This window comes from Lepisma saccharinum, chromosome 21 (genome assembly GCF_977018435.1).
Source record: "Lepisma saccharinum chromosome 21, izLepSacc3.1, whole genome shotgun sequence".
Classification (NCBI taxonomy): Eukaryota; Metazoa; Arthropoda; class Insecta; order Zygentoma; family Lepismatidae; genus Lepisma; species Lepisma saccharinum.
The window spans coordinates 22880198-22907461 of NC_139249.1; the positions used below are offsets into that span (position 1 = coordinate 22880198).

Sequence of the window (27264 nt, forward strand, 5' to 3'; positions counted from 1 at the left end):
CATGCATTGATCTGATCCCCCTAGTCCAAAAAAAAAAAAAAAAAAAAAAAGCTCCGGTCTCATCTGGAGATTGCAACACTGATATGTCTGTATATTCAGAAAAAACAAAAAGTTTTAACATCCATGGACAATACCGTACAGCAGCTGTTGCGTCCCCCATATGTAAAGTTTCTTTTTTTCCTCGTTAGCTGAACGCGAAGATGAGGATTGGAAGATGCTCGAGACTCCCCGTTCATTCGGGTATAACATCTTTCCTTTCTAACACTCCATTTTTTTTCTGTAAGAGGGGGCATTTCTTTAGATACCAGGAGCACCTGTCTGATGTGACCGCTCTCCGTTTCCAACTTCGCCACTGGACCGTTAACAAAGCCAATTTCTACGCAATTCATAACCGTTGGTTGATATGTAAATATATTCAGCAATACTGAAAACTCACAGACGTGATGATGATTCAAGCAGATCACGATACAGCCATATGCATGTAAAACTATTTTCGTCACACACACAGGCAAAAAGGTAAAAGGTAACATTTCTCTCCTTCCCTCGCTTTTAGCCATCTTCAAAAAAAGTAGCGTCCAGTATCCTTCTAGATAGGAGGTGAAACGTGACTAGCGAAAGTATTGAAATCGAAGTGTGAATTATTTGTTATGGTCTCCCTCCCTTCTTCGCATGCATGTTTCATATCACGCTCGCTGACATTGAAATAAGCAAAAACAATTGCAAGACAGCACAGGTTATAACCCATAACTAGGTCTGTTTTTCTTTAAAAAAAAAAATAATAATCGTCAGTCCATATGACAATGCTTTTGTGACGTGCACGCAAAATATCTGTTGGTTGCTGTCCGTGATGAAATTTTTATCATTGATAGGCCGGCGACTGAGCTTCTAACTTTCCACATTTACAAACAATATCGTTTACAATAATACCTTCGCTAGAAAGCATAGTGCAATAAATATCCTTTTTTATATATAAATATTTTAAGTTATGCAATAACTTTGGACAGCAGCTAATTATCATGGCGTTATATTCGTGTCCATGTCTGAAACTAGTCTCTATACACACAGCCAACTCACTCATGCAATGTAATATCTGATGTAATATAATACAAACAGCTGTGGAAGGTTGTCGACTCTTCGCGAAACAGGACGTACACGTCAGAGTTGTGCAGAAGATAGGGTCGACCCCCTTGTCGATTTTGGTGATGTAGAGTACGTGTACGAAATTTGGAGGTAAAGGGTGGGCCAATTGTCATTTTTTTTTTTCGATAGGATCATCGTAGAGACATGCGTTAGCATTGGCTCCTAACGAAATAAACATAGGTTATCATGGTTGAACCCCCCTCTGTCGAAAATTTTCCAAGTCCAGCATTAAACATTGCAAATAACTCGAAAACGGTGAGAGATTGCGCGAAAATAAATCGAAAAATCTCCCCAAACACCACCCCTTGTCGATTTTGGGGATGTAGCGTATGTATGCCAAAGTTTGGTGGTCCTGAGTTCAAGGGTAAGGGATGTTTGCACATACCCTCCCAAAACTTTTAATCACTCGTAACTTCCGAACATGTAGACGTAGAGAGGTCTGGGGTTTATTGTGTTGGTCGAGTCTCGGTATCCTCTGTCCTCCCATACCAAAAATTTAGTATAGGTCATCATAGAACCAAATTTTCATCAATCGAAAAAATTTTCCAAGTCTTGCACAGCCCGTTTACGTTTGTCGCGACTATCTTGAATTAACTGGGCGAGTCCAGATAGCGTTGGCGTTATTCTGCCTTCAGTTTCTTCACAGCAACATCAATTCATATTAACAACTTACGAGAGAACATCATGCATCTCATTTACAACAGAGCAAAAAAATATCCTCGTCTAGTACGCTGCACTTTTTGACACTAGATGCAGTGCAGGTGTATCCCGGTGTCAGGCTGGTGAAAGGAAATGACGTTCAACCAAGTAGACGAACAGCAGTGTTCAAATTCAGAAGATTCAACAAATGCCTGTCCGCTGCTTTAAACGTTCATTTGATTAGTTAAGCACTCACCACGTGGTCATACACCACACCACATATTACACCTCTCCAGGACGTGGTGCAGACACCAAATACACTACGTGACACCAAATCAACGAGGTAGGTTGCACCGTGTAACCAACTAGACGCGTGAGTGCAGTCAAAAAGTGCAGCGAACTAGACGGAGCTATTGAATCAAAGTGATCACGTGGCGTTCTCTTTGAATCTGACTTCACCCGCCCCTCTTTTTTAATCCTTAATCACGACAATGATTGACCGACTTTTTAAGTTTACTCTATGCACAGATAGGTTAATCGGGGGACTGGGCGTACAGTTTAAAGTAAAATCGGAATCCAGTAGGTATCGAACCCGGGACCCTTTGATTACAACGTGACGACTTATCGACAAGGGGAGATTTTTTTTTTTGGTGACGTAGAGTACGCGTAGAGAGGTCAGGTTTAGTGTGTTGGTCGAGTCTCGGTGTCCTCTGTCCTCCCATACCAAAATAAACATAGGTTGTCATAGAACCAATTTTTTTCATCAATCGAAAATTTTTTAAGTCCACAGCGTTAAAAAAATCTTAAATTGCAAATATCTCGAAAATAGTAAGAGTTATCGAAAAAATATATCGAAAAAACACCCCCATCCCGGTAGCGAAGCTACCCCCCCTGTCGATTTTGGAGGTGGAGAATACGTGTACCAAGTTTTGGTGGTCCTGGGGCCGAGAGGTAAGAAGTTAGCCCACCTCCCAAAACTTTGATCACTCGTAAATTTTGAACGAATAGTCGTAGAGAGGTCGGGTTTAGTGCGTTGGTCGAGTCTCGGTGTCCTCTGTCCACCCATACCAAAATAAACATAGGTCGTCATGGAACCAAATTTGACCCCCATCTGTCGAAAATTTTCCAAGTCCAGCGTTAAATTGCAAAATGTCTCGAAAACAGTAAGAGATAGCGCGAATATCCTTCCCGTTGACCCTCTTGTCGAGTTTGGTGATGCAGAGTACGTGTACCAAGTTTTCGGAGGTTCTTGGAGGTCAAGGGTGGGCCAATTGCCAAAAATGTTTTTGATCACTCGTAACTTTCGAAAAAATGATCATAGAGAGCTGGGAATTATTGCGTTAGCATCGTCTCGGTGTCCTCTGTCCTCTCATAACAAAATTGGCGTAGGTTGTCATGGAACAAAAAAAAAACGTTCCGAAAATTTTCCAAGTCCTGTGCTAAAAAATCTTAAATTTGCAAATATCTCGAAAATGGTAAGAGTTATCGAAAAAATATATCGAAAAACACCCCATACGGCATCGTTAGATGCCCCCTGTCGATTTTGGAGATGTAGAATACGTATACCAAGTTTTGGTGGTCCTGGGGTCAAGGGGTAAGAAGTTAGCCCACCCCCTCCCAAAAACTTTGATCGCTCGTAACTTTTGAACGAATAGTCGTAGAGAGGTCGGGTTTAGTGCGTCGGTCGAGTCTCGGTGTCCTCTGTCCACCCATACCAAAATAAACATAGGTCGTCATAGAACCAATTTTTCATCAATCGAAAATTTTCCAAGTCCAGCGTTAAATTGCAAATATCTCGAAAATGGTAAGAGTTATCGAAAAAATATATCGAAAAACACCCCCATCCTGGTATCGTTAGATACCCCCCCCCCTGTCGATTTTGGAGGTGTAGAATACGTATAACAAGTTTTGGTGGTCCTGAGGTCAAGAGGTAAGAAGTTAGCCCACCCTCCAAAATTTTGATCACTCGTAACTTTTGAACAAATAGTCATAGAAAGATCGGGTTTAGTGCGTTGGTCGAGTCTCGGTGTCCTCTGTCCACCCATACCAAAATAAACATAGGACGTCATGGAACCAATTTTTTTCATCAATCGAAAATTTTCTAAGTCCACAGCGTTAAAAAAATCTTAAATTGCAAATATCTCGAATTTTTGACAAACAGAGGTGTCCCATAGGATCTTTGAGGAAAAAAACACGTGAAACTCTATAGAGGTGTGGTTATCTATAACCGCAGCCGTTAGAACCTTTTACTTTTTTGGTTGGGCACCACGCACCCTGGCGAGGTTATAGGGGCCAGGGATCCTAAAAAAACAACAATTATTATTTGTGTGTTTGCGTCACAATACGGAAATAATGAGAGGCACGCGCGCGCGCGTGTGGCACATCGTTCCCCCGAGAGAGGTTTACAAAGGTCACGATATATAAACATTGGTCCCGGACTTGGAAAATTACGATAAGGTGCATTCGTACTTCAAGGATGAGAGAGTGAATTCTCTCGTACCGGCTTTTCTGCGCCGTGAAACATCGTCAGCGCAATAAATGAGACGCGGAACGACACACACACACACACATCGTAGAAGATCACACATGAGTTTTAAAAAACAAAAAACACATCGTGGCAGATTATGCTGAGAGCAAGGTCGTGGTAGATTACACTGAGGGAGCTTACAGTAAGAGAAGACAGCAGCCTTATAGGAAAATGTCGTAAGTCATTTCAAAAGTAGGTCAAAGGGCGAGAGCAAAATTTGCAGGAGGTAAAAAAATAGCTTAAAAAAAGTGATGCCAGAGCTTCTTCTCTCCATTTTTCTCTCATTGTAGGTTAGTTTAGTGCGTAAAAAACGGATTACGCTGAGAGCAGAAGCCTATTAGCAGGTCGTAGTAGATTACACTGAGGGGGACCTTACAGTATGAGGAGGCAGCCTTATAGGAAAATGTCGTAAGTCATTTCAAAAGTAGGTCAAAGGGCGAGTTAGCATAAGAGCAAAATTTGCAGGAGGTAAAAAATAGCTTAAAAAGTGATGCCAGAGCTTTTTCTCTCCATTTTTCTCTCATTGTAGGTTAGTTTAGTGCGTAAAACGTCGTAAAATAAAAAGTAGGTCAAAGGGTAGTTCCAGAACGTTGGGTTCCACCTACTTTAGTTTTCTGACTGAATAGTTCCTTCTTATTCATTCAGAACGTTGCAATCATTTCCAGGAACATTTTAAATTTTACGTAACATCAGAAAGTATTAAAATTATACTGATATACTTAAAATCCAAACTTTACCATTCTGCATAATGTAACTTTATTTTTGAAATTATCAAGTGAAAGAAGCAATATACGAGCTAGATAAAATTTTACTCTAAATTCGAAAGAATTCCCAACCTTCTTCATATATTTATTTACTGTACAATAATTTACGTACGGATCAAAGTTCCACATGCAAAAATTTTTTGGAAAGTTTTTTTGTGGAGGAAGATTGATTAAATAGTTTGTAAGATAGTAGTTTCAGACTTTGAAAACGCAATTCCAGTTTGTAATTTGCAGTTATTTTTCATTTCTCTGGTTCAAATTTGGCTGCAAGTTATCCTTGTCATAGTTGTAAAAAGTATTTTTTCGTATTAAGAACTTTACATACAAACGCGTGCAGAAGACGAGCCAAAGTGTACAAGTACTAATTTAACTAACTTAACCTACTCGAAATACTTGATGAGTGCTGGGAATATCAAACTTAAATGTCTTAACCTACTAATTCAAGCCTATAGAAATAGATTTCTGCTCACACGGTAAATGAAAGGCTTTGAGAATATCCATGAAAATATCTTAGTTTAATTAAACAATAAAGGAGAAAAGTTACATGAACTCACAATGATTGACCGTGCAACTGTACGAATCATTGTTCTTTAAAGGACTTTGTCCGCAGATTTTGCATTTCCATTTCCATGTGTGTCTGAGTTGTATAACCGGAAAATATACTCCAAGGCTGATATGCGACACATATTTGTACATTAACGAAGTAACTTGCATTACACTAATCTTAGATCTTGCTCTTTTTGACAGAAATGTACTACAAATAAATAATGTAACATCCATTGGTTTATATTGAGTACAAGGGTACAAAATTATTCACAATATATTTGTGAAATACCAAAATTGAACAAAGTTGCAAAAATTTCAATGATGGGTATAATATTCACTCATGCAATATTTACCATCGTGCATACGTAACTCGAATTGAAGATGTACTAAGTGAATCTGATTTCGAGAAATGCCCATTTCCGACAACGTTTTTATAAATAATGTGAACATACAAATCACAATCAACATCGGTCTGTGTTAAATGAAATTGTTAATAATTATAAATCCGACTTACATAAAATGTACATAACAAATCAATTAGGCTCACTACGTACTTCGCACTAGTTGAACACATTTTCAAGATATTGATGACTTCTTGTGGTACTGTCGGTTAGGTTACGTTGTAGATGTTGAACTTCTTTATTCAGTTAAAGCAGGTTGATAGAGGTTGTTTGTAATCTTTAATTTATTTGCTTCATTATGCAGATGTGTGTTTCTCCTTTGTAAACGATCGAATATGTTTTCCAACAACGAACCATTGCTTGCAATTTGTGCAAATACCTTTGTCTATATATTTTTCTCTTTTCTGGCAGCATAGTCTTTAGCTTGTTTAGGGCACGTCTCCTTATTGCATATCATTCGTAGCGTACATCTCTGTAAACCTTATCAACACGTCCTACAAGCGAATCATATTGTGAAGATAAGTGTTTAGGAGAACTGCACCATTTCCCCGATTATTTGGTACTAAGGTATTTGGGTGTAATTTTAGCGATGGCACTGCAGTTGGCATCAGCACGTTCTTTGGTGGAAAATACAGAAATTCTGCTTTTAGATCTCGCACATAGTCTTCTTCACAATAATTGTCACTGCACACTTGCATTTTTTTACATTTCGTCTAAAAGCATGAATCCACTGTTTACTTACGCAATTATCGACTGGAAATCTATGATATTTTATGTCAGTTCCTTTAGTTTTCTGGTTATAGTTTTCATAGCTTCCTACAGCACAATTAGACATGATTGCAGTCTACAAGTACAAAAATACAATAAAAATAAATCGAACGCTACAAAATCAACAACCTGCTTGTTCCGATTTTTGCGACGTGTTAGTAGCTAAATGTACCCCATACCAAACTTACTGCACATAGCAACGAGCACCGTCAAACCCGATCCTCCCAGATGACGTGATGCATACGTACTTCACATAGCAACGAGCACCCCCTGCAGAAGCGTACAAACCAAATATCAGGGTTTATTATGATGATACTGATTTCTGTGAGTCACAGAATGGCTTAAGATATATATGAAAAAAATTAGGAGCATCCACTCCTTAGCAGAAGAGTTGACATAATTATTTGTCAAAAAATTAAATTGTGCCTGAGGTACTTTAACAGACAACGTATGCTACAAACACAATGTAATATTATGAATATAAGAAAATAAATAGAATATAATTTGAGAGATTTTCAACCGTATTTAATTCACTGCAGCTTTTTCCTACTTGTCATTTTCTTGAACATATATATATTCCTAGAGTGTCGCCTGATAACACCGACAACTTTCACAGTGTGTACAGGACATCTAGGCAAGCAACTTTTCTCAGTCACTATTTGCTCATCTAATTCCTCTTTCGATGTTGCAAGCAATCGAAATATGGCATCTTCTGTCCTTAATGTTTACAATCCCATTGATAGCTTCGCAGTTGCAAATTACATTTATTTTTACTCCCGTTAAAATTCTAAGAGCAATATATAACGTGATATTTAAACGACATCATGCCAACAGTCAGGATTATCACTTACCTTTTTCTTTATAAAATGCATATCATAACACACACCTATGTTGCTTATCATATTTGATGCGTTTGCATAGAGAAGTGATTCATAAGATTTGAAATTGATATTTACACTCCATAAGATGCTTAGTGTAACCCGCATCAAACTACAAATTTTATCGCTTTCTAACCGAAATAATAGATGTGCAACACTATCACATTTTCATCGTGTTTGATAATAATTTGAGCCAGTAAGATGTCCTACATCTTTCACTAGCCGACCTCCATGGTGGGATGGTTACATAACACACTACGAAGCCAGGGGTTCCAGGTTCGAGCGTGAGCATGAGTTCTTTGTGAGCAGAAGCGAAACCACAAATTTTAATCTGGAGAGGAGGATCAAGTACCAGGAATAACGTGCCAATATTAATAATATAATAGTAATATAATGGTGGTAGTGGTAGTAATAATAGTAGCATTAAAATACGTTATTATCATCGTAAATCATGCAAAAGGGGGATGAAGGCAGTGCTAAAACATTGTGTTTGAACAAATGATTTGAAATATTTTTCCAAAAAGTTCAATTTCATATTAGCTAATAATGGAAAACAAGCACAAAAACTGTATTTTTGAAAGACAGAATATGCATGACGAACATTATTATTTTTGTACATATGACACGTTAACTGTCATGTACGTACAACAAATTATACACATATGCAACATGGAGCGACGTAAAATAAGAAAATACATATGCAACATGTTAACGCTAAATTGTGTACGTAGTATTCAAAGTTTCTATACATAATTTAAATACATTACATGATCACTTCATCCGCCAAATTCTCTCTCAAATGTGCGCGCTCCTTTTCCTCAAAAGAATTGTTCATGCAATTAAGCAGTAACAATCTGAAGCTTATATATCTAGCCTTACGTCTCTCTCGGGTAATTTAGAATGCATTACAGAAAATAATCATATTGGGATACAGGCACGTATCCAAAAAAAAGGGGGGGCTTAGCGGTCTCGAGCTTGCAGTTTACACTAGATAAATTAGGATTTTGGCTTCTTGAATAATGTGACGATAAGTTAAGGAGAGAATTAATTATCTAGGCAAGAGGGATAATGTTCTAAAACCCATTTATTGATAGTAGCACGTATCCGAGGGGGTCGGACCTCCCCGATGGCACACTGTAAATCAAAGTTTTGAGTGATGATTTATTTGTACCCGGGTCAAATTTCGTGTATGCAGTCCGAGACTTTCATGGGTAAAAATGACTTTTATTTAAGCCAACTGGGTTCGACACACACTCAAACACTTAACTACCACAAAGGGACAGCCGAAAATTTTATGAATGTCGAGAAGAGAACGCAAGATGATGTTGCACATGTAGACATTTTAGCTGAAATTTCAGGCTCTGCCAGGACCCAAACCAGGATCTCTGCCATCGTGCCATTGCTCTACTGGCATACCCAGAATATACGAAAGGGGGTGGGGGCCGAATACTTTTTTCGGTAGTCAGTCCTCATTTTGCCGTTTTTTTCTGCCTTTGACGTTCCCTTGTTTTTTAGGAATACTGGGCCAAAGGGGGTTTATGACTCCCACCTATACTCCCTTGCGCACGCCACTGGTGATAAATGAGTCAGCATTTTATCATATTGGGAGACGAAACTGTCGATTTGTTGTGAACGGAAGGGTTTTCACTATCCATTAATTTTTTCACGATCCAGCTGTGTTCGAGAAGACTTATTTTGTTTTGTGCCAATATATCTATAACAAAACTGTTGTAGCTTAGGCCGAAATGTGAACCAAGCGGAGCGGTAATTCTAGTTGTCGGAGAGTATCGGGTCTAGCCCTTGTCTCTTTTCATATGTTGAGATTTAAAAAAAAAAATGTTCTTTTCTTCATTGTTTTATTATTTTCTTTTCAGAGCGTTGATTACGCTCTTTTTCCTTTATTATATATATATATATATATATATATATATATATATATATATATATACTTTTTTAAGGGTCCTATTATACATGGTTCTATGTGTGACTGTTTTTCCAATGTTTCTTATTATTTCGTTCTCATGTGATTGATTTCTTTCCCATCTCTTTATCCAATCTTATCTATGTAATCCTCGAACATTTCGAGTCCCAGTTGTTCGAGTCATTTTATGTAAATCAAGTTTTGTCTCCTGTGATATCCCATTAGTTTTAAAAAGCCTGTATAGTGCATGTCGTTTTTTCTTTGTTCTTATTCCAGCGTCTGCGATCTGTCTTCCAAAAGTCAGTTTATGATCTAAAATGAGACCCAAAATTTTGCTTCATTTTCCTTTCGATCTCTTTCCCTTGTATTTTTAGAATCTCTTCTTTTCTGAGAGTCTTTGGTAAATAGTACTGTACTATTCTTTCTTTTTTGCATTTACTTTAATCTTCCACTTATTGGTCCAGTCGTCATATTTTAAAAGTAGTCTCTCCATATATTTGTACGTAAATTTTGTATGCGTCATTGAATTCAAAATATTTGAGCTTCAGGAGGAGTCCCTGGTGCCATACCCTATCGAACGGTAGTAATAATATCTGTAGTTTTTAATAGTAAATCTTCTGTACCATGTTTTCCCCTGAAACCGAATTTGGTGTTTGGGATTATTTTATGTTCATTGCAGTGCTCTTGCAATTCCCCCCCCCCCTCCAATCCTGATACGACATTAGCTATACGGAATCCCACACACCTTCATAAATCACAAAATCAATAAGTGTCTTTGTTCTGTTGCTAGAGTAATTCAGGATATAATTGTAAAGATTAGTGAGAATACCAGGTAGGAATGTGTTCTGTATTTTTCACAGGGAGGGGCAAAGCAGGGTCTCAGGCAGTGATGTGCGTCTACGCGTAAACAACGATAGTCTACATTCTACACGTAGACTATTTTATACACGTAGATTACGTAATCTATTTAAACAACATGGCGAAAGGCCCTTAGCAAAGGGCGCCGTGAAATTGAAAGAAAATTACACTGCGTATCAGTTGATGATGTGTGAGGAGAACTTTTCATACTATTTCTTCCAAATTCGAACAATTTCTCACCTAGGAACAAACCTAATATATATAACATTCTAGTGTTTTATGGGAAATAGACCACTCTTGCTTCACGACTGCCATCTGTTGTTGTTTTTTGCATACTATTTATCTTCTTCCATAGTTGGTAATAGAAGAGAAGAGAAATTTTGTTGTAAATAGGGTTCTTTTCATTTCGTTAGGAACCAATATAGTTTAAAATGTCACTTTCCTTTCATGAAAGCCTTGAAAATTAATTTTAATGCACTTTAGATTGTCTACGTAGTCTATGTAAACTACAACCCTATGTAATCTACGCGTAGACAACGCATGTAGACGTAAACTTATAGTCTACGGCATATCACTGGTCTCAGGTTGACATTTGCCCCCCTCTAGCTGCGGGCCAGGATCCCGTCCCTGCCCCTGCTCCCTGGTTTTCCCTTCAGTGGTTGACAATTTGCAAGAGCCATGTTTGGAATCGAATAGCTCTTTTTTGGTTGGTTGACGTGACTTTGTCTTGGTTTGATTATGATTTCTTCGTAGAGATGAATTCCTTGGACAAATGATTTATATTTATATGATTTATATTGTAAATAAAAGACTTCAGGTAAGTTTTTATCAAAGATGTATTCGGGAACGAATAACATAGTTTATCGTATTGCTACACCTAAATATTCGATCAGTTTAGGACAATGCAGTATGGTGGAAGTAAGCAGCTGACGATTTTTGAATATAAATTACATGATGTTTGTGTCTGGGTGCGAATCATGATAGAACAGGATGCAGTCAAAACAGCATTATTCTGTTAGGTTTTCATCGTAATTTGTGCCTCGACTGTGCATTCATTCTTTTCATTAAAGTATGATTAATGAAAAACCTAACCAATTATGCCAAGCATAACAGTACCTAATTATTATCATTATACTGAATTTTGTACTGTTTTTTTTTTAGTTGACTGAACATATTCTGAATGACAAAAATAAGCAATTTAGGTAACGATATTTTAATATTTTTGTTATCCATTCTAATATATTTATTGGTGCGATCATGTGTATATACTTGACAATTGAACATTTCGTAAGAAGTATTTTGTCTGATTTAATTGTTCCTAAGTTTTCCTCTTGATCTTTTTTTTTTATGTAAGGTTGGGATAAATGAATGGTCCAGTATAGCATGGCACCACAATTGAACAAAATGGATGAGGACTTCAGCAAACACCTTGAAGATGGTTGTGATGATGATGTGTACTTGGCACAAGCGCTGGAGGAAAGTCTAAGGTGAGTTGTAACATTATAATGCACTTGGAATTCTCCCATTTCTGGTAAGTCAGAAATATAAACAGATGTAAAAACTGAAGCATCTATTGGTTCAGCATGTCATTACTAATACTTCTCAATTTATGCCTCATCTGTTTTCTACCTCAGTTTCTTGCTCAGAATTTTCTGATAGCATTTCTGCCATGGCCCATCTGTATGTTACAGTAATGTTGTCACCCATGTAGATGCTGCACATTGTGTTGATTTACTATAGTTAAAAGTGCACGTGCATAATGTGTACTCTAAACTTTCTGTATATTGTGTGTGTAATGATTTTTTTCTTTGTGTGTGGGCAGGTACACACACAATTAGTGACTGTATCAGTGGCGTATTTGACCTGGTTTACCACAACAATTCTTATTTCTTGCACATATTTATTATAGGTATATTAATTATATATAATAAACATAAAACAACAGTGCAGGCATGCAAATAAAATACAAACAGAAGTCCAACAACTTCCAAATTTTTCTGCAATTTTTATGAAAAGAGTTGGTTTACTGGCGGTAAACCAAATAACATGGGAGAATACGTGGTATAAATTTACAATACCGGAAGTATCTCCAATTTCTTTGAAATTCGGCATACTCACTAATTTAGGCCTCCTAGTCACGAATCTGCAATTAAAATTTGCTGGTCACATCTAGAAATTGCAAAATAACGGTCAGAAATTACCGCTCTGATTGTCCATACACTAACATAGTAGATATGAACAAGTGACATGCGAAGGTTGCTCAAGTGTTGTGCAATAAGTGAGACCCGTTGATTTGCATGAGAGAAAATGGCATGTCGCGTAAAAAAGGAAAAAATGTTTGACCCACGAACCATTCATGGTAATTTTAGGTTAAGTTAGGCAAGCATAGTTAAAACTCAGGATCATCATGAACATAGTTTTTAAACGCTAATCATTGCAAAAAATATTTGTATCCTTCATAAATCAAGGGTGTTTATTCTGTTCATGGACCTGCTTATTTCGGCTTATTTTGCAATTTCTAGACGTGACCGCCAAATTTGAACTGCAGATTCGTGATTACGAGTCCAAAATTAGTGAGTATGCCGAATTTCAAACAAATTGGGAGATACTTCCGGTATTGTAAATTCACTCCAAATACGCCACTGGACTCAATGAGTATGATTACTAGGGGTATTGGTCATTCGGCCCAAGTTCTGATTGTTTAATTCCAGCTAATCATGGTACCCTGGCATTTTTTACATGGTTCAATTTCAATATGATCAATAAGTGATTACTTAGGATGTGTTTTGTACAGATTGATTTCCATCTTCCGTATACTTCCACATGATTATTTGTGCGCAGTCATTCATTTACTGGTGTTTTGGATATGTGCAGCTGCAGCCACCTTCTTCACTTTCATGGGGTGCAAAGGGGTAAATGCTTCCAACACCTGCTCACATAATATCTGGTTTCAACACTAAACCAAGAACAGCTGCTTGCTGCAAAGCGAGGATGCTCACTTATGCTCCTTTTCCTTATCATAATTTCTCCGTTAAATAATTCTTAGTGAAGCTCTTAACTGCTAATTAGTTTCTCCAACCTTTGAACTTAATTCCGCAATAATTTCCAGTATTCTAAAGCAGTTTCTAACACTCCTATAAAAGTTGTGAAAAATTATTATTAATTTGGGGCTATTGGTGATCATTCTTCACTAGTTTTCCATATCTAATGCTGTTGTGGGGAAAAAAAAAACTACGTTTAGAGAAAGTTAGTGAGATTCCATTTCCTTAGTATTCCTGCATGGTTCTTCTCTGCATTTCTGGCAGAATGAATTCATATGTAGTACAAGGTTCCCAACAGTTACAAGGATGATGGCTGCTGTAACTTGAAATTCAGAACCAGAAATAATAGGTTCCGTGAGTTAGACACACTGAACGTACCTTGTAAGTGATAATCTCTCAATGCATTCTGATCTTACCAAGTGTTTTCAATCACATTGATATCCTCCTCTTCTTCTTATTTTTTTCAATTATGTCACCAGGAGAAGGGAGTGTTTAATTTGTGCATTTTTAATTTCACATGGATCTTTGGGAATTTTTTACCAATTTTAAAATATTAAACATTTAGCTGTTTACCCACTGAACCCCTCTTGAATTTAGTTGATATTTTTTTAATCAACAGATTTTGATGTTTTACGTAATATAAAATTGGTTCCAACATGCGGCAGACATAAATAATGGAAGTATTTTATCCCAAAGTATGGTCCACATAAGTGAAAAACCTATCTCGGAGTACTTTCGCCGCTTTTTATTAGTAAAAACCAGTTGCATGCATACTCAAATAGCAAAAAAAAACACATGCAATGTAACTTAGCACTCCTAACTTAACAAAAATGTCGAAAATTACAATCGGCCCCAAACCTAACACTCCTAATGATAATTTCACTTCTGTGTTGGTTTCATAAGTTTTCAGTCCTTGGTGTTTGATTTACTTTATTTTACAATACATTTATGAAATGGTAGGGAAAGTCCCATTGCTGTGTGAGATGCATTTTGTGAGCATGTTTTGTCACGAAATAATGCGAAATTAACTCTTAAACACGAAATTTAGGGTTTATTCACCGATGCAGCACCTTCTGAGGTCTGAATTATCCTGAGAGTTATGCAATTCCCGGAAAATTGATTAATTCTGCTGTTAATATTGGAGAAACAAAAATTGACTCCTTGACACAGAAATAAACTTAATACTCGGATAACTACATAAATGGGCTATTAGAAGTGAAATGTTAATTCTGTTAAATAAGTGTAGTTTTTAAATCAAATTTAGGATTATGTTCACAATTTTAAAACCAAAATGTCTTTTTTATATACCACTTTTGATCCAATTTTTCACCACTATAACACCGATATTTTATTTTATTTGCCGCTTTTGAACCCGAAATTGACTCAGTTTTTATACCGAAATTTTGCTTTTTTTATTTACCAAAAATATGTGCCTCTAATAATCATGTCACTGTTTGTTTTATTCTGAAGATATTATTGAGATCTGATCATTCTTGTTGTTAACATTGATTTAATTTTTTCCAGGCATTATAATGAAGTTGAATTGCCTTCAAGATGGTCTCCAGTGCATGAAGAATTCCAGGCACCCAGCACAAGCAAAGACAATTTCCACAATGCAGAAAACCATGAGACACAACGCAATGCAAAAGATGCTAATGGTTTTGACTATACTGCAGGCAAAACATGGATTTACCCAACAAACTATGCAGTGAGGCAGTACCAGTTCGATATTGTGCGAGCTGCATTGTTCAAGAATACATTGGTTAGCTTACCGACAGGTACGTTGTTATTGGCATAATTTTCCTTATTTTGTTGTCTTTACTAGCTTTTGGCACTATGATAAGGAAGTTTTCATGATGACGTGTGGCATGCTGCATGCTTGTTGTGTCACCAAGGTGCTATCTTGGTTGCACATGCACAAGGAATGCTTTCTGGGCATCCATATTGAAGTCTACCAGTCAATAATGTATAGAAATCAACAAAAAGTATGCTTGTGATCAGGAATTTTTGCTATTTTTTATAGTGTAGTGAATTTACATTGCTGTATACCTGTACTGGGATTTAATAGAATTGAATATTTGTAAATCTAAAATTGTATTGAGTTGTGGTTAAGATATGATCACTTCGTTTCTTAAGATTTGCATTCTTGTGTGCTTGAAGTTTTGTAAACATATTAAATAAAGTAATGTGGCCATTCCCCATCCAGGATGAAGTCTGAAGCATTAATAATTAAAGCAAGTCTAAATCTCTTGTTAAAGTACAGCTTCTGTTTTAATCTTAACCAGCCTTGTGGTAGGGGTTTTTCATAAAAAATGAAATAATTGAATAAAAATGTATATTTTCTTAATTTCCAACTATACCATATACTATAAATAAATGTTAGGAAAAAGTCAAGAATTTCAGATTTGTCATTTTTAGCTGCTATTGATAAAATTGATTTCATGGTGATATCGACAAAATTTTCACATTTACAATTAACAAATTTACAAAATGAAATTGCTTTTCACCCATTTGTGTAATCAGGATTTGGTGTTTCTAAAAGTTAATTCTGGATGTGAAATATATTGAGGGGAAGAGGTGACAAAATTCCTAACTTTTTTTTAACAGCCCACATTCCACTTAATGCCTACTTTTTTATTGTTTATTTGCAGTGAAATCCTCAAGATTCATTAAATATATTTTGGTAGGTTGTTAATATTTTTACTGGACAGATGCATTACAAGTAATAATACAAATGAAATTGATTTTGACCTGGCTGACTTCTTTCAGGGTTGGGGAAGACCTTTATTGCAGCTGTTGTTATGTATAACTTCTACCGCTGGTTTCCGCAAGGACGGATAATATTTCTAGCACCAACAAAGCCTCTTGTAGCCCAGCAAGTGCAAGCTTGCTTCAACATAACCGGAATCCCAAAGGAAGACACTGTTGAATTGACAGGTATGTTTGGTTATATATTTTGATGCTATTTGTAGACCCAGAAATTACTTTTAAGAATGCCATTGTCTTCTAAGTAGGACTATAGTCAAGGTCCCAGGTTTGATGCACAGTGGTATGTATCCCACTTTACACTGCAAGTCCCAATTAGCCTATCTGTGCATAAGGTGGATTTAAAACATTTCGTGAATTCGGGGAATGGACATTTCCACTTCTTTTTTTTACAGCAATTTTAAAAAACTACACGCTGGAGAAATGACCTCGCGTTTCTCTGCATTCAGTAAAAGGCAAGAACGAGACTTCCAAAGTTGCGAGGCTAGCATTGCGCTCAAAACAAGGCCCCACCATGTTAATACGTCACTACTTAGAACTCTGTTGTCTGCTCTTCGAGCGTTCGGTGTACTGGGTCTGGGTGTAGCCCATGGAGAGTCAACGTGTGCAGCAGTTTTACAAATCTGTACAGATTTAACTAATGGAAGAAGGAGCAATAGTGTAAGAGAAAGTTATGCCTCGAGATGATCATTCTTCTATTAAATATTCCTGTTGCCCACGTGCAAGATAAATGAATGGGTTCTGCTGCGTGCATGTTCTCAGGTAATGCGAAAAATTTTGCTTGTAAAATTGGTTACTGACCAAATTTTCAAAAATATTTTTTAAACTTATATTTAAACAAATTTACCATAACCTACAGGGTCCATTCTGAAAGTATCCGAACTTATTTATTTGCAAACAATTTATTGATGACAATTACAACTGCTGTCAATATTCTTCAATGTAGGCACCTTCAGCCTCAATACAGCGAGTATAGTGACTTTTCCACTGTTCACAGCAGTCCTGGAAGTCCTTGACTGACACCCTCTTTAATTCTGTGGTCGTGGCAGCTTGAACCTCTTCAAATGATGCACAATGCTTCCCCTTGAGCACCCTTTTGACCTTGGGAAACAAAAATAAGTCGGCCGGTGCCAAATTCGGGCTGTAAGGGGGATGAGGAAGCGTTGTCAGGCGTACGTTGGCCAAAAACTCACCTACCAACAGCGCTGTGTGAGCTGGTGCGTTGTCGTGTTGAAGCACCCACCTGTCGGTGATGTCAGACCGGACGTGCTGGACCCTCTGTCGGAGACACTCAAGCACTGTTTTGTAGTAAGCTGCATTCACGGTGGTCCCAGCAGGTTCAAACTCTTTGTGCACGACCCCCTTCACGTCGAAAAAGACAAGGAGCATTGTCTTCACCTTTGATTTTGACATCCGGGCCTTCTTTTGACGAGGGGACGTGGGGGTGTAAAAGGTAAAGTGTTCCCCTGTGCTTAGCACCATGCCATGAAGGCATATAGGGGGTGTGGGGGTAACGCCCCATACTTTCTTGATCCGGTCGTGAGTGGGGGTGATGTGATCAGCATCACACCCCTGACTGCCTTTACCCCCCAGGGTTTCCCCCAGGTACCCATGTTATTCGACGCTGGGTAGGCGCTGGGGCCACTTCCACCGTTAGAAAAGTTCCCGGATTTGAACTGGCCGGGGATCGAACCCGGGACCTTTAGCATGATAGTCAGACGCGTTACCGACTGAGCCACCCAGCCACACGGGGGTGTGCCATTCTGAACTTTGTCTCTTGCTTTCGGGGTCATACTCGAATAGCCAGGTTTCATCTATTCATGGTTAAAGTCTCCGTAAAGTTGTTTTTTTTCAATTTAACACAAAATTTCACAGCGTAGCGCTGTTCCAAAGTGCGCTCCATTTTCACCAAATTCTCGACATGACGTTTTTTATGTGTACACAACAAGAGCAATTGCACCTCAACCACTGCTCGCAGGAAACTGAGCAAGGCCTTGTTTTGAAGGTTAAGGGCCCCACTGCCACCTGGCACAGCTTACCCGAACCCTCGACTGATTCTCGCGCTGCGGACAGTTCGGATACTTTCAGAATGCAAAATAACAATTTGCACATTCCTTACTTTATTTATAAGGCCTATTTTACTTTATTTTCCATAAAGCAATTTCAGTTTGAGTTTCATTTCTGATGCACAAATTATGATAAAATATTTTTGTGCAGATAAGAGAAAATACACTGAGAAGATTACATCATTTGCACAGTGCATTTCAAAGCTTAGTTTATGTATAATTATTACAAGGAAATAATGTGTATAACATTATATCACGTACTGAAATGGTACAATATATTTTGAATTTTGTACTGCGAAAAAGCCACTTCATCTCTTTACCCCGAACGCATTAATTGGTTGGTTCACATCACCACTAGGGATCCTATCGAGACGAGACATGGCAGTCTTGGTCTCGTTCTTGTTGAGAGTTGTAAATGTCTGTATTGTGTTTATTTGTAAATGTCCCGTTGACAGTCTCGTCTTGAATTATAAAGATCTGTCTCGGTTTTGGGAGGACAATTCTCGTTCTCTTCTCAAGTCTCGAAAAATATAGAAAACTTATGCAAAGGCTTACAGTACAAACTTTCACAGTGCATAGAGATTATAAAGACAGAACTTTCTTAATGATTTTTTTTGTTTGTTTGTTTGACTTCTCGTTTCAATGTTACAAGCCCTAGAAAACTGGGTATTATCTTGCTTATATATGCAAACCAAACCGCCGATTCAGAATTACCACAAATGAACTGGCATCGTAATAATTATACACAAAATTCATGATTTATCTGAGGAAGTCGCATGTTCCAGGTATGACTATTGACCTGGGCATGACCGTTCCTTTGTGAATGTCCTTTTAGTGAATTGGAAATTGTTACGTGGAGTGGAAGGGGGGGGTGGGATGTTTGCTCGAAAGTTTGGGGACACCTAGGGGATGCTTCTATTGTTAGAGTTAGTGTTGCTCACAAGATGACACATTTCCCATCTCATCTCATAAAAGGAGACGGGACAAGCGAATGTTTTCGAAACGAGATAGGACAGACCAGTTTCGTCTCGTCTTGTAGGCATCTTGGGTGATGCTTAGATTGTGCTGGTTGGTGGTGGTGGTAGTGGGAGGGAGGGATTTCTCCTCCACCCCTACTTCAAATACTCCTCGTAGTCATTCATTTGCCTTGTCCTGATTAGCCAAAAGAGGCAAGAAATGTGATGTTAGAGAAGTTACATACTAAATTAACCATCGAATTAAAATTTGTGGGTACGTTGGAATCACACAGACCCTTTACATTGTTAATGTATTTGTGTGTGGGGGGGGGGGGGGGTGGTGAGAGGCAATAAATAATACATAAGGTTGAAATAGAAAAAAAATATCTGCTTGTATTCTTGAATTTTTGGAAAGTTCACCTTGAATACCAGGAATTATACTTGAATTTTATTATGGTCCCAAAACAACAACATTAAACACAATCTCAAAGTAAGGTGAAGTCTGTAGTTAAATTTTTAAAGATAGCTATTATCATCTTTGTATCATAAGTACACTTACATGTTAGCTTATGGTTTAGCTGCCACATGGCTTCTGTGACCTTTAGAAAAACTACTGTATCTCTCCAAGAGCATACACTGTCATCTGATAATCAAGAGGTCCCTGGTTGCATTTCTGTTGGAGGTGCATAGTGGTTTGTATCTCACTTTAAACTGTCAGTTCAGTCCTAATTAGTGTGTTTGCATTAAGTGGAATATATTTTTCATTTGGATGTGTTTCAGGCCTAATCAAACCATTCTTAAAAAAATATGTCTTTAGAAATTTGTCATTTTGTTTTTTGCTTGAAGGGTAGCAATATCATTGTATACCCTGGGGTTTTATCATCAATAATATATTTGGAACTGGTACTGACTCGCCTATTTGCATAAATTACTTTACAATAAGATTTTGAAATTTTATTGTTTCTATATGAATGTACCTTCATCCATTTCATATTTTTTTCGACTTCTGGTATTTCTTGTTACTTTTCAACCTCCCAGGTTAACTGTAAGGATGAGCATGAATGAATGATGAAGTGGTTTACCCAGGTTCAATCTCTATACCAAAGTCATCCTCATGAACACAATTAAGTTAAAATGTCATGATGAAAATAATATAAAATTTTAAAAAATGCAAAGTTTTTTATTGACTACCAATTCTAATAGGTTCCCAGGCACCAGCAGATCGCATAGCTGCATGGCAGACAAAGCGAATGTTCTTCCTCACTCCACAAGTGATGATGAATGATTTGAGTCGAGGAGTGTGTCCTGCTGACTACGTAAAGTGTGTTGTTGTAGATGAAGCACACCGAGCTACTGGAAATTATGCATACTGCCAGGTAAGCAAGCAGGTTTCTCAGTCCTGTTACGTATGGAATCAGTAACTTCAAAAATTAAAAAAAAAAAAAGAAACTCATTTTTATTTGTATGTATTGTAGCATGCCGGTCAGTGAGAGAATGTCCACCAGCAAACTGTATTCAACGTTCGCGTAACTAGAACTGGTAGCTATGTAATGAAATAAACTTACAATTACGCTGACAGTTACATACCTTGTTACAAGAGGTTTTGGAAATGTCCTCCTGCATCCACACATTTACGGCATTTTTTTAAGGAAATTTCCTATTCTGGAATTGCTTCAATTTCTCACCTGATGTTTTCTTTCAATTCTTATAATGCATCGCTTCAGGTTTAAAAGCTTGGTAGCTCGCCACTCAGATGTCATGGAAATAGCTGTTTATTGTGAAAGGTACTGGAGGGATTTTTTTAAGAGTATGTTCCAATCATGCTCCAATGTCGTCTAGTTTCTCCTCAGTAAGCATACACTGTTTTATCCTTCGCTTCTTATCAAGAAGAGACCCTGTTCCCCTAAATTTCTTCAAGTTTTCGAACCCTGTCTCTGTGTGGAACGAACATCTGAGAATTCTGCTGCAAAACACCTTCTAACTTTCCTACAAAAATTTGTAGTGACCCAAGAGTCTTAAATAAAAATTAGTTCTATAGTACATAGAGTGTGGCATTATTCGACTGCAGGAAAGCACCAGTAGTACGTAACCTAAAACACTTGTTAACACAAAAATGTACAAACTGGACACCAGCTATCTGGATAACGCATCCAATGCCAAGGTCAGCGTACAGCTGTGGGTCTAAATGCTGGCAAATTGGCAAATGCATTCTCACTGCTACCTGCTGGTCGACTTGGCTGTGAAAAGCACTGAATAATTATTTTTGTAATTGCATGTTGTGTGAAATATGGTTTGACATTGCTTAGTGGATATGGTGGGTTGACTTGTTCTGTGTTCTTACTTCGTTAGATGCAATTACATGAATATGATTTTCCATGAACAAAGTGTATTTTGCATGATTGTATTTTAATACAACAAAACTGCCAAATGCTACAATAAGCCACGTTGTTGAAAACAAAACATACGAGGGTGAATCAAATATGAACGAGCCTTGATTGGCTAAGCGTCGGAATGGATAGCAGGGTGTGATTGGGCATGTGCGGCCGGTAGGTGGGGCTGTCGTGAGTCAGGAACTAGAACAGGCGGCATGTTGCATGCTTCGTTTAGTAGCTCTCACGATGAGTGAGCAGAGTTTGCCAGTGTCTGTTGCGCAACGCATAATCATCAAGTTCCTCACCCAGGAAAACGTCAAACCGGCCGAAATTTGGAGGCCCAGTTTGGAAATGGTACCCTCTCATGGGCAAGAGTGAAGGTGTGCTGTAAGGAATTCCAGCAAAGCTGTGAACGTGTTGCAAATGAAGTGCACCCCAGTCGTCCTCGCACCAGTGCGACAAATGACAACATGGCTCGTGTTCCTGAGCTTGTCGAACAGGATCGCCGAGTCACTGTCAAGCAAATTGCGGCAGAACTTGGTGTGAGCTACGGAAGTGTCCAATCAATCATCACAAAGCACTTGGGCTTCCGCAAGATCACAGCTCGGTGGGTTCCCAAGCTGCTGAATGGAAACCCTTGTTGGCAACTGGTTGGCTACCCGCCCAGCTTCATTCTACGAGAACGGCATCAAGAACCTTCCACAACGTTGGGAAAAATGTATCACTAAGGGCGAAGACTATGTAGAAAAATAGGATGTGGCAATGTCTCTGTTTCCTTCAATAAATTTAGTTTTTCCGCACAAGGCTCGTTGATATTTGATTCACCCTCGTACATACATATTAGGGATGGACCGATATGAAATTTTGGCCAATACTGATATAACATTTACTGATACTGATAACTGATATTCCTCCGATCCGATGTAAAATTCCAAATGGTTAATTGTCCTCCTTAATAAATGCATGTCACACCAGATGAACCAAGCTTTTGCAATGCAAAAGAAACTGCATATTTAGACATTTAGTATTAAAAAAAAGTATGGGATGAAGATTGTGTGTTTATATCCATAAATTGTATCAAAGTGGCACAATATTGTGCTAATTGTGAGATATTTATAGTACTACTCAGCAAAGAAGAGAAAACACGCGGAAAATATGCGAACTAAAATCCACCCCCACTTGTTTCTGTCCCAGTGAAGGGCAGCAGACGAGAATCTGGGGGAAATCCTTCTTTTCCTCTGCTCTCAAATGACACGCTGTTGCCACATTGCCTCACAGATGGAATTCTGGCGGACCTGCCGCAAAACGTGACGTTTTTGCACTTTTGGAAACAAAATCCTAAGTCATTGCAAATAATGTTGCAAAGAGTTTCACGACTACCCTGAAAAATAATTTCTTTCTTTAATTTTGAAAGCACATTTTTTTACTGTTGGCACTTCATGTTCAATTGTATAAAAATTTCCAATAGTTCTTCGAATCAAACACTTGTCAAAGTCGTCTACAACAATTCTACACTTTTCGGCAGACCTGTGCTTACCTGGTGTCGTGAATTTTCCCCCGGAATTTCCTTGCTTTCTAATTTTCTTTATGAAAGTGTCGGACATTCGAACTGCAGCCGCCGTATGCTTTGTACACCGGAAAGGTGTAACGTCCTTCTTTCGCTTCGTTGTCAAAAAATTTATCAACATTCAAAATCACCTCTCGGCTCTCACTATGTATGGTTTTGCCCTTCATTTTGGTACAAACAACATACACAACAGACCCACTCGAACTCAATGACCTTTCGTCCATGTAACTTTGGCAACATTGAAAGGGTGTGAGAAATCGAGCAGTACTTGCTACCACCCAACCCCACCTCGAACAAACAAGTTACTCACAGGACAGCAGCGCCAGAGACTTTCTCCTCTTTGCTGAGCAGTAGGGCTGAACCGATACCATTGCTGATTTATTGGTATCAGCCGATACCAGTGGTGTCTATGTCAGAAAGTATTGGTTGGAATTTGTTTACCGATACCGACTGATACTTTTTTGGCATATTGATCTTTCACAGGCTCCGCAATAGCAAAAATACCTTTCAACACTTTTGCAGAGTGGAAATCATGCAAAATTACAAGTTTCTCTAATTTGCACCAGTTTTGTGTGAAAAACGTAATTTTTTGATGACACAACATGTAATTTAATATTCTAATGTATTTTTTGTATATTTTAAAGCAAATATGTTGCATTTTTTACGAACCCAGTAAAGTACCCTAACTCCAGAAAAGTATTGGCTGGTACAGTGGAACCCCAATTATATATTCCTTGGTTTTACATTTTCCTGCATTATACAAGGGTCGTTCAAGGTTGACCGGGGCTTTTATTTCTGCAGAGGAAATAGGTAGCAGAAGAAACACCAAACTATGTCAGTTTTTCAAAGTATTCTCCATGCGTGCTGAGGCACCGTTGCCATCCTTCTGGCAGCTCCCGAATTCCTTTGGCGTAGAAAGAACTTGGTTGTTGTCGTAGCGACTGGAGGACATCGCTCCACAGTGCTTCGTCTGTCGTGAATTTCTTCCCTCCCAGATGGTCTTTAAGGGGTGCAAACAAATGATAATCATTGGGGGCTAAAACCGGACTGTAGGGGGGATGGGGGGCTAAATCCAGACTGTAGGGGGGATGGGGCAGAACTTCCCAGCGCATGTCAGCCAGAGTTGTTGTTGTCACATTGGCCGTGTGAGGGTGGGCATTGTCATGGAGAAGAATGACATTTCCAGACAACGTCCCAGGTCTTTTCTTGCGAATGGACTTTCGTACAGCACCACTCAACAGTGTGGAGTCATACTGGGCATTAATCGTGCTCCCTTTGTCCAGAAAATCCACATGGATAACGCCTTCGCGAAACTGCTCACACCATTCGTACACTCTTGTCCGCGACATCGTTTGTTCACCATACTGTGCTTGCAATCGTCTGAAAATCTCAGCTGGTTTCACTTTCTCCTTCACGAGAAATTTGATTACACACCGCTGCTCCACAGCCACAGACACACTGCTTGCCGCCATGTTCGCTGCAACTGCTGCGCATTCGCGAAATACGTCATGCCGGGCGCTAGTTACTCGCGAAGGAATACATTACATCACCCGCACGTTTCATCATGATCTGGCTATTCATCGATTTTTTACGTACGAAAATCCCGGTCAACCTTGAATGACCCTTGTACATTGTTTTCATAGTCCCAATAGAGCAAAATATTATAAAATTTTCCCAGATTTTACATTTTCCTGCATTTTAATGGTTCTCTGAAAAACGTAAAACTGAAGTTACACTGTATTGGCAAATAAATTCCAACCAATAGTTTCGAATTCTCTTATCACTGGTATTGAACAAAACTAGTACATCAGTAACCACTCAGCTGTGATATTTTTAGCAGCATGTTTTCTTTGCAGGTGATTAAATCCTTGGTCCAGTTCAACTCAAACTTCAGGGTTTTAGCATTGTCTGCCACTCCAGGGAACGATGTTAAGGCAATTCAGCAGGTAAGGTGCAATAATATCATGATAGCGTTTTTTGGCATACATTTTACACTATTTTGCTATTTGTTTTCTAATTTGCTTGAAAAAATACTTGTCCGTTTTATTGTTAAATATTGTTATTGCTTTTGTCTTTTGTCACTAGAACAGTTAAAAATAGCATCCTTTTGAGGTTAATTGTTAAAAAAAAGGGGAGGAAGATAATACAATCTTTTTCATTTTAAAAGAAATGTAAATTGAAATTTTACCAGTCTCGTCGTTCACCAGCTTTCATGCCTCTGTGCTGTGTGTTGTTGCACCTTTTAACTTTTTATGCTTTACACCATTATATGTGAAATTCCTTTTTTATATTCATTAACCCTACTTTACCTATGTTATACAAGAAACTTACTTATCTACGAGTTGGGGGATAGGGATTATAAATGCACCAAAACACTGGAAATCAATGATTTATTGATTAAGAATTTATATCTATTAAGGTATTTATTAAGGAAACATATCAATGTTCGCTGTTTCAATCTTCTCAGTTATTGCAAACCAAAATATATTTACTCTGTTTGCAATGAAGTATGTTTGTCTTCCATGTGCAACTGAAGGAATAGTTTCTTCGTCAATTGACTGTTTTGGAGGGCATCAAATTGTCTCCTCCATTGTCCCATGGATGTATTTCTGTCATTATTTTATGGGCAAGAACAATAGAAGAACATTGGGAACAATACTGTAGGGGAATATGTAATGCATTTTCATTTTTTAAAAAAATATGTTTGCAGTACCAAACAGCAGGTGGTAGACCTTGCAGAACTCACTGGTATAATTATTATTAATGTTCCTAATTTGCTCGTTAAAACTGAATTCATGGTGCAACATTCCTCCTCTTCTTCTTCCTCTTCTGTAGCATTATGGCCCTTTTAGTTTAGCCTTAGCCTCCCTCAGAACTTATGACCATTCATTTCTGTCAATTGCTTTCTTTCTCCATGCTCGTATACGAGGGTTGCAGGAAAAGTTTCTGCAAACTACCACCAACTGTGGTGGTAGTGTTCTGCTATTGTAAAAATCGGAAGAATAGACCATTTTTTTATTTAAATTATGTTTGATTGTTTGTTTAAGCCTATTCGTTTATTTTTCACAGTAGTTTGAAGAAGTAGTTTCGTGTGAGAAATGCAAATTTCTCGTGAACACTTTTGGGCAATGATTTTTTATGATTTCAAATGTAGTTTAACACTTAAACAATGCATCGAGCGACTTCACTTGGCTTTTGGGGATGAAGCACCATCCAATAGGACTGTGTACAATTGGTTTTCCAAATTCCAGCGTGGTCGCACATTTCTCTGTGATGAATTTTGTGAAGGTTGTCCATCGACGTCTGTTGTTGCTAGTAATATTGATGCTGTGCATGAAATGATTGAGAGAGATCGGTATGTGACATACCGTGAGATTCAGGCATCCTTGAACATTGACATGAAAGCAATACATACGATTTTTCATGGTCATCTAAACGTACGGAAACTTTCAAGCCATTGGATCCCACACAACTTGACTGAAGCTCAAAAACAGGCTCGTGTAAATTGGTGAAATGCTCAAAAAATTCAACCGAGGTAAGTCAAATTTGGTGTACTTACGGGGACAAAACTTGGATCTATTCATACGAACCCGAAACTAAACAGCAATCCACTGTTTGGGTGTTAAAAAGTGAGCCGAAACCAACAAAAGTTGTTCATTCGTGGAGTGCTGACAAGCTAATGATTGCTTGTTTCTTCAGTTATACCGGACATGTGGCAACAATAGCTTTAGAAGATCGAAGGACTGTAAATGCTGAGCAGTATACAACAATTTGTTTGCCAGAGGTCATCAATGAATTGCATAAAACAAACCCAAATCGCCGCATTATTCTTCACCACAACAATGCCAGTTCCCACTCAGCACACCAAACTGTTGATTTTTGTCCAGAAAAATGTCGAATTTATGACTCATTGTCCGTACTCACCTGATTTATCACCTAATGACTCAAATATGATAATCTCTAAGCATTTTGTGAAGAGCTTGAAGGCAACACTTACCTGCAGAAATTCTTTCTTTTATGTCCACATGTGCATCATTTTTTGCATTAACCCTTT

The 27264-nt window shown here is 38.1% G+C and overlaps 1 protein-coding gene across 2 annotated transcripts in view; it reads left to right on the forward strand.

The window, feature by feature from the left end:
• The first annotated feature begins 11157 nt into the window (after positions 1–11157).
• The window catches only part of Fancm (FA complementation group M), a 117888-nt gene continuing 101781 nt past the window's right edge, over positions 11158–27264 (forward strand). For both annotated transcript variants that reach the window (XM_083142450.1, XM_083142451.1), the window contains exons 1-6: positions 11158–11259; positions 11797–11929; positions 15008–15261; positions 16253–16420; positions 20475–20647; positions 25067–25156. In XM_083142450.1, the coding sequence (XP_082998576.1) occupies positions 11811–11929; positions 15008–15261; positions 16253–16420; positions 20475–20647; positions 25067–25156 (804 nt within the window). In that variant the 5' untranslated portion in view covers positions 11158–11259; positions 11797–11810. The remainder of the gene's footprint in view (positions 11260–11796; positions 11930–15007; positions 15262–16252; positions 16421–20474; positions 20648–25066; positions 25157–27264) is intronic.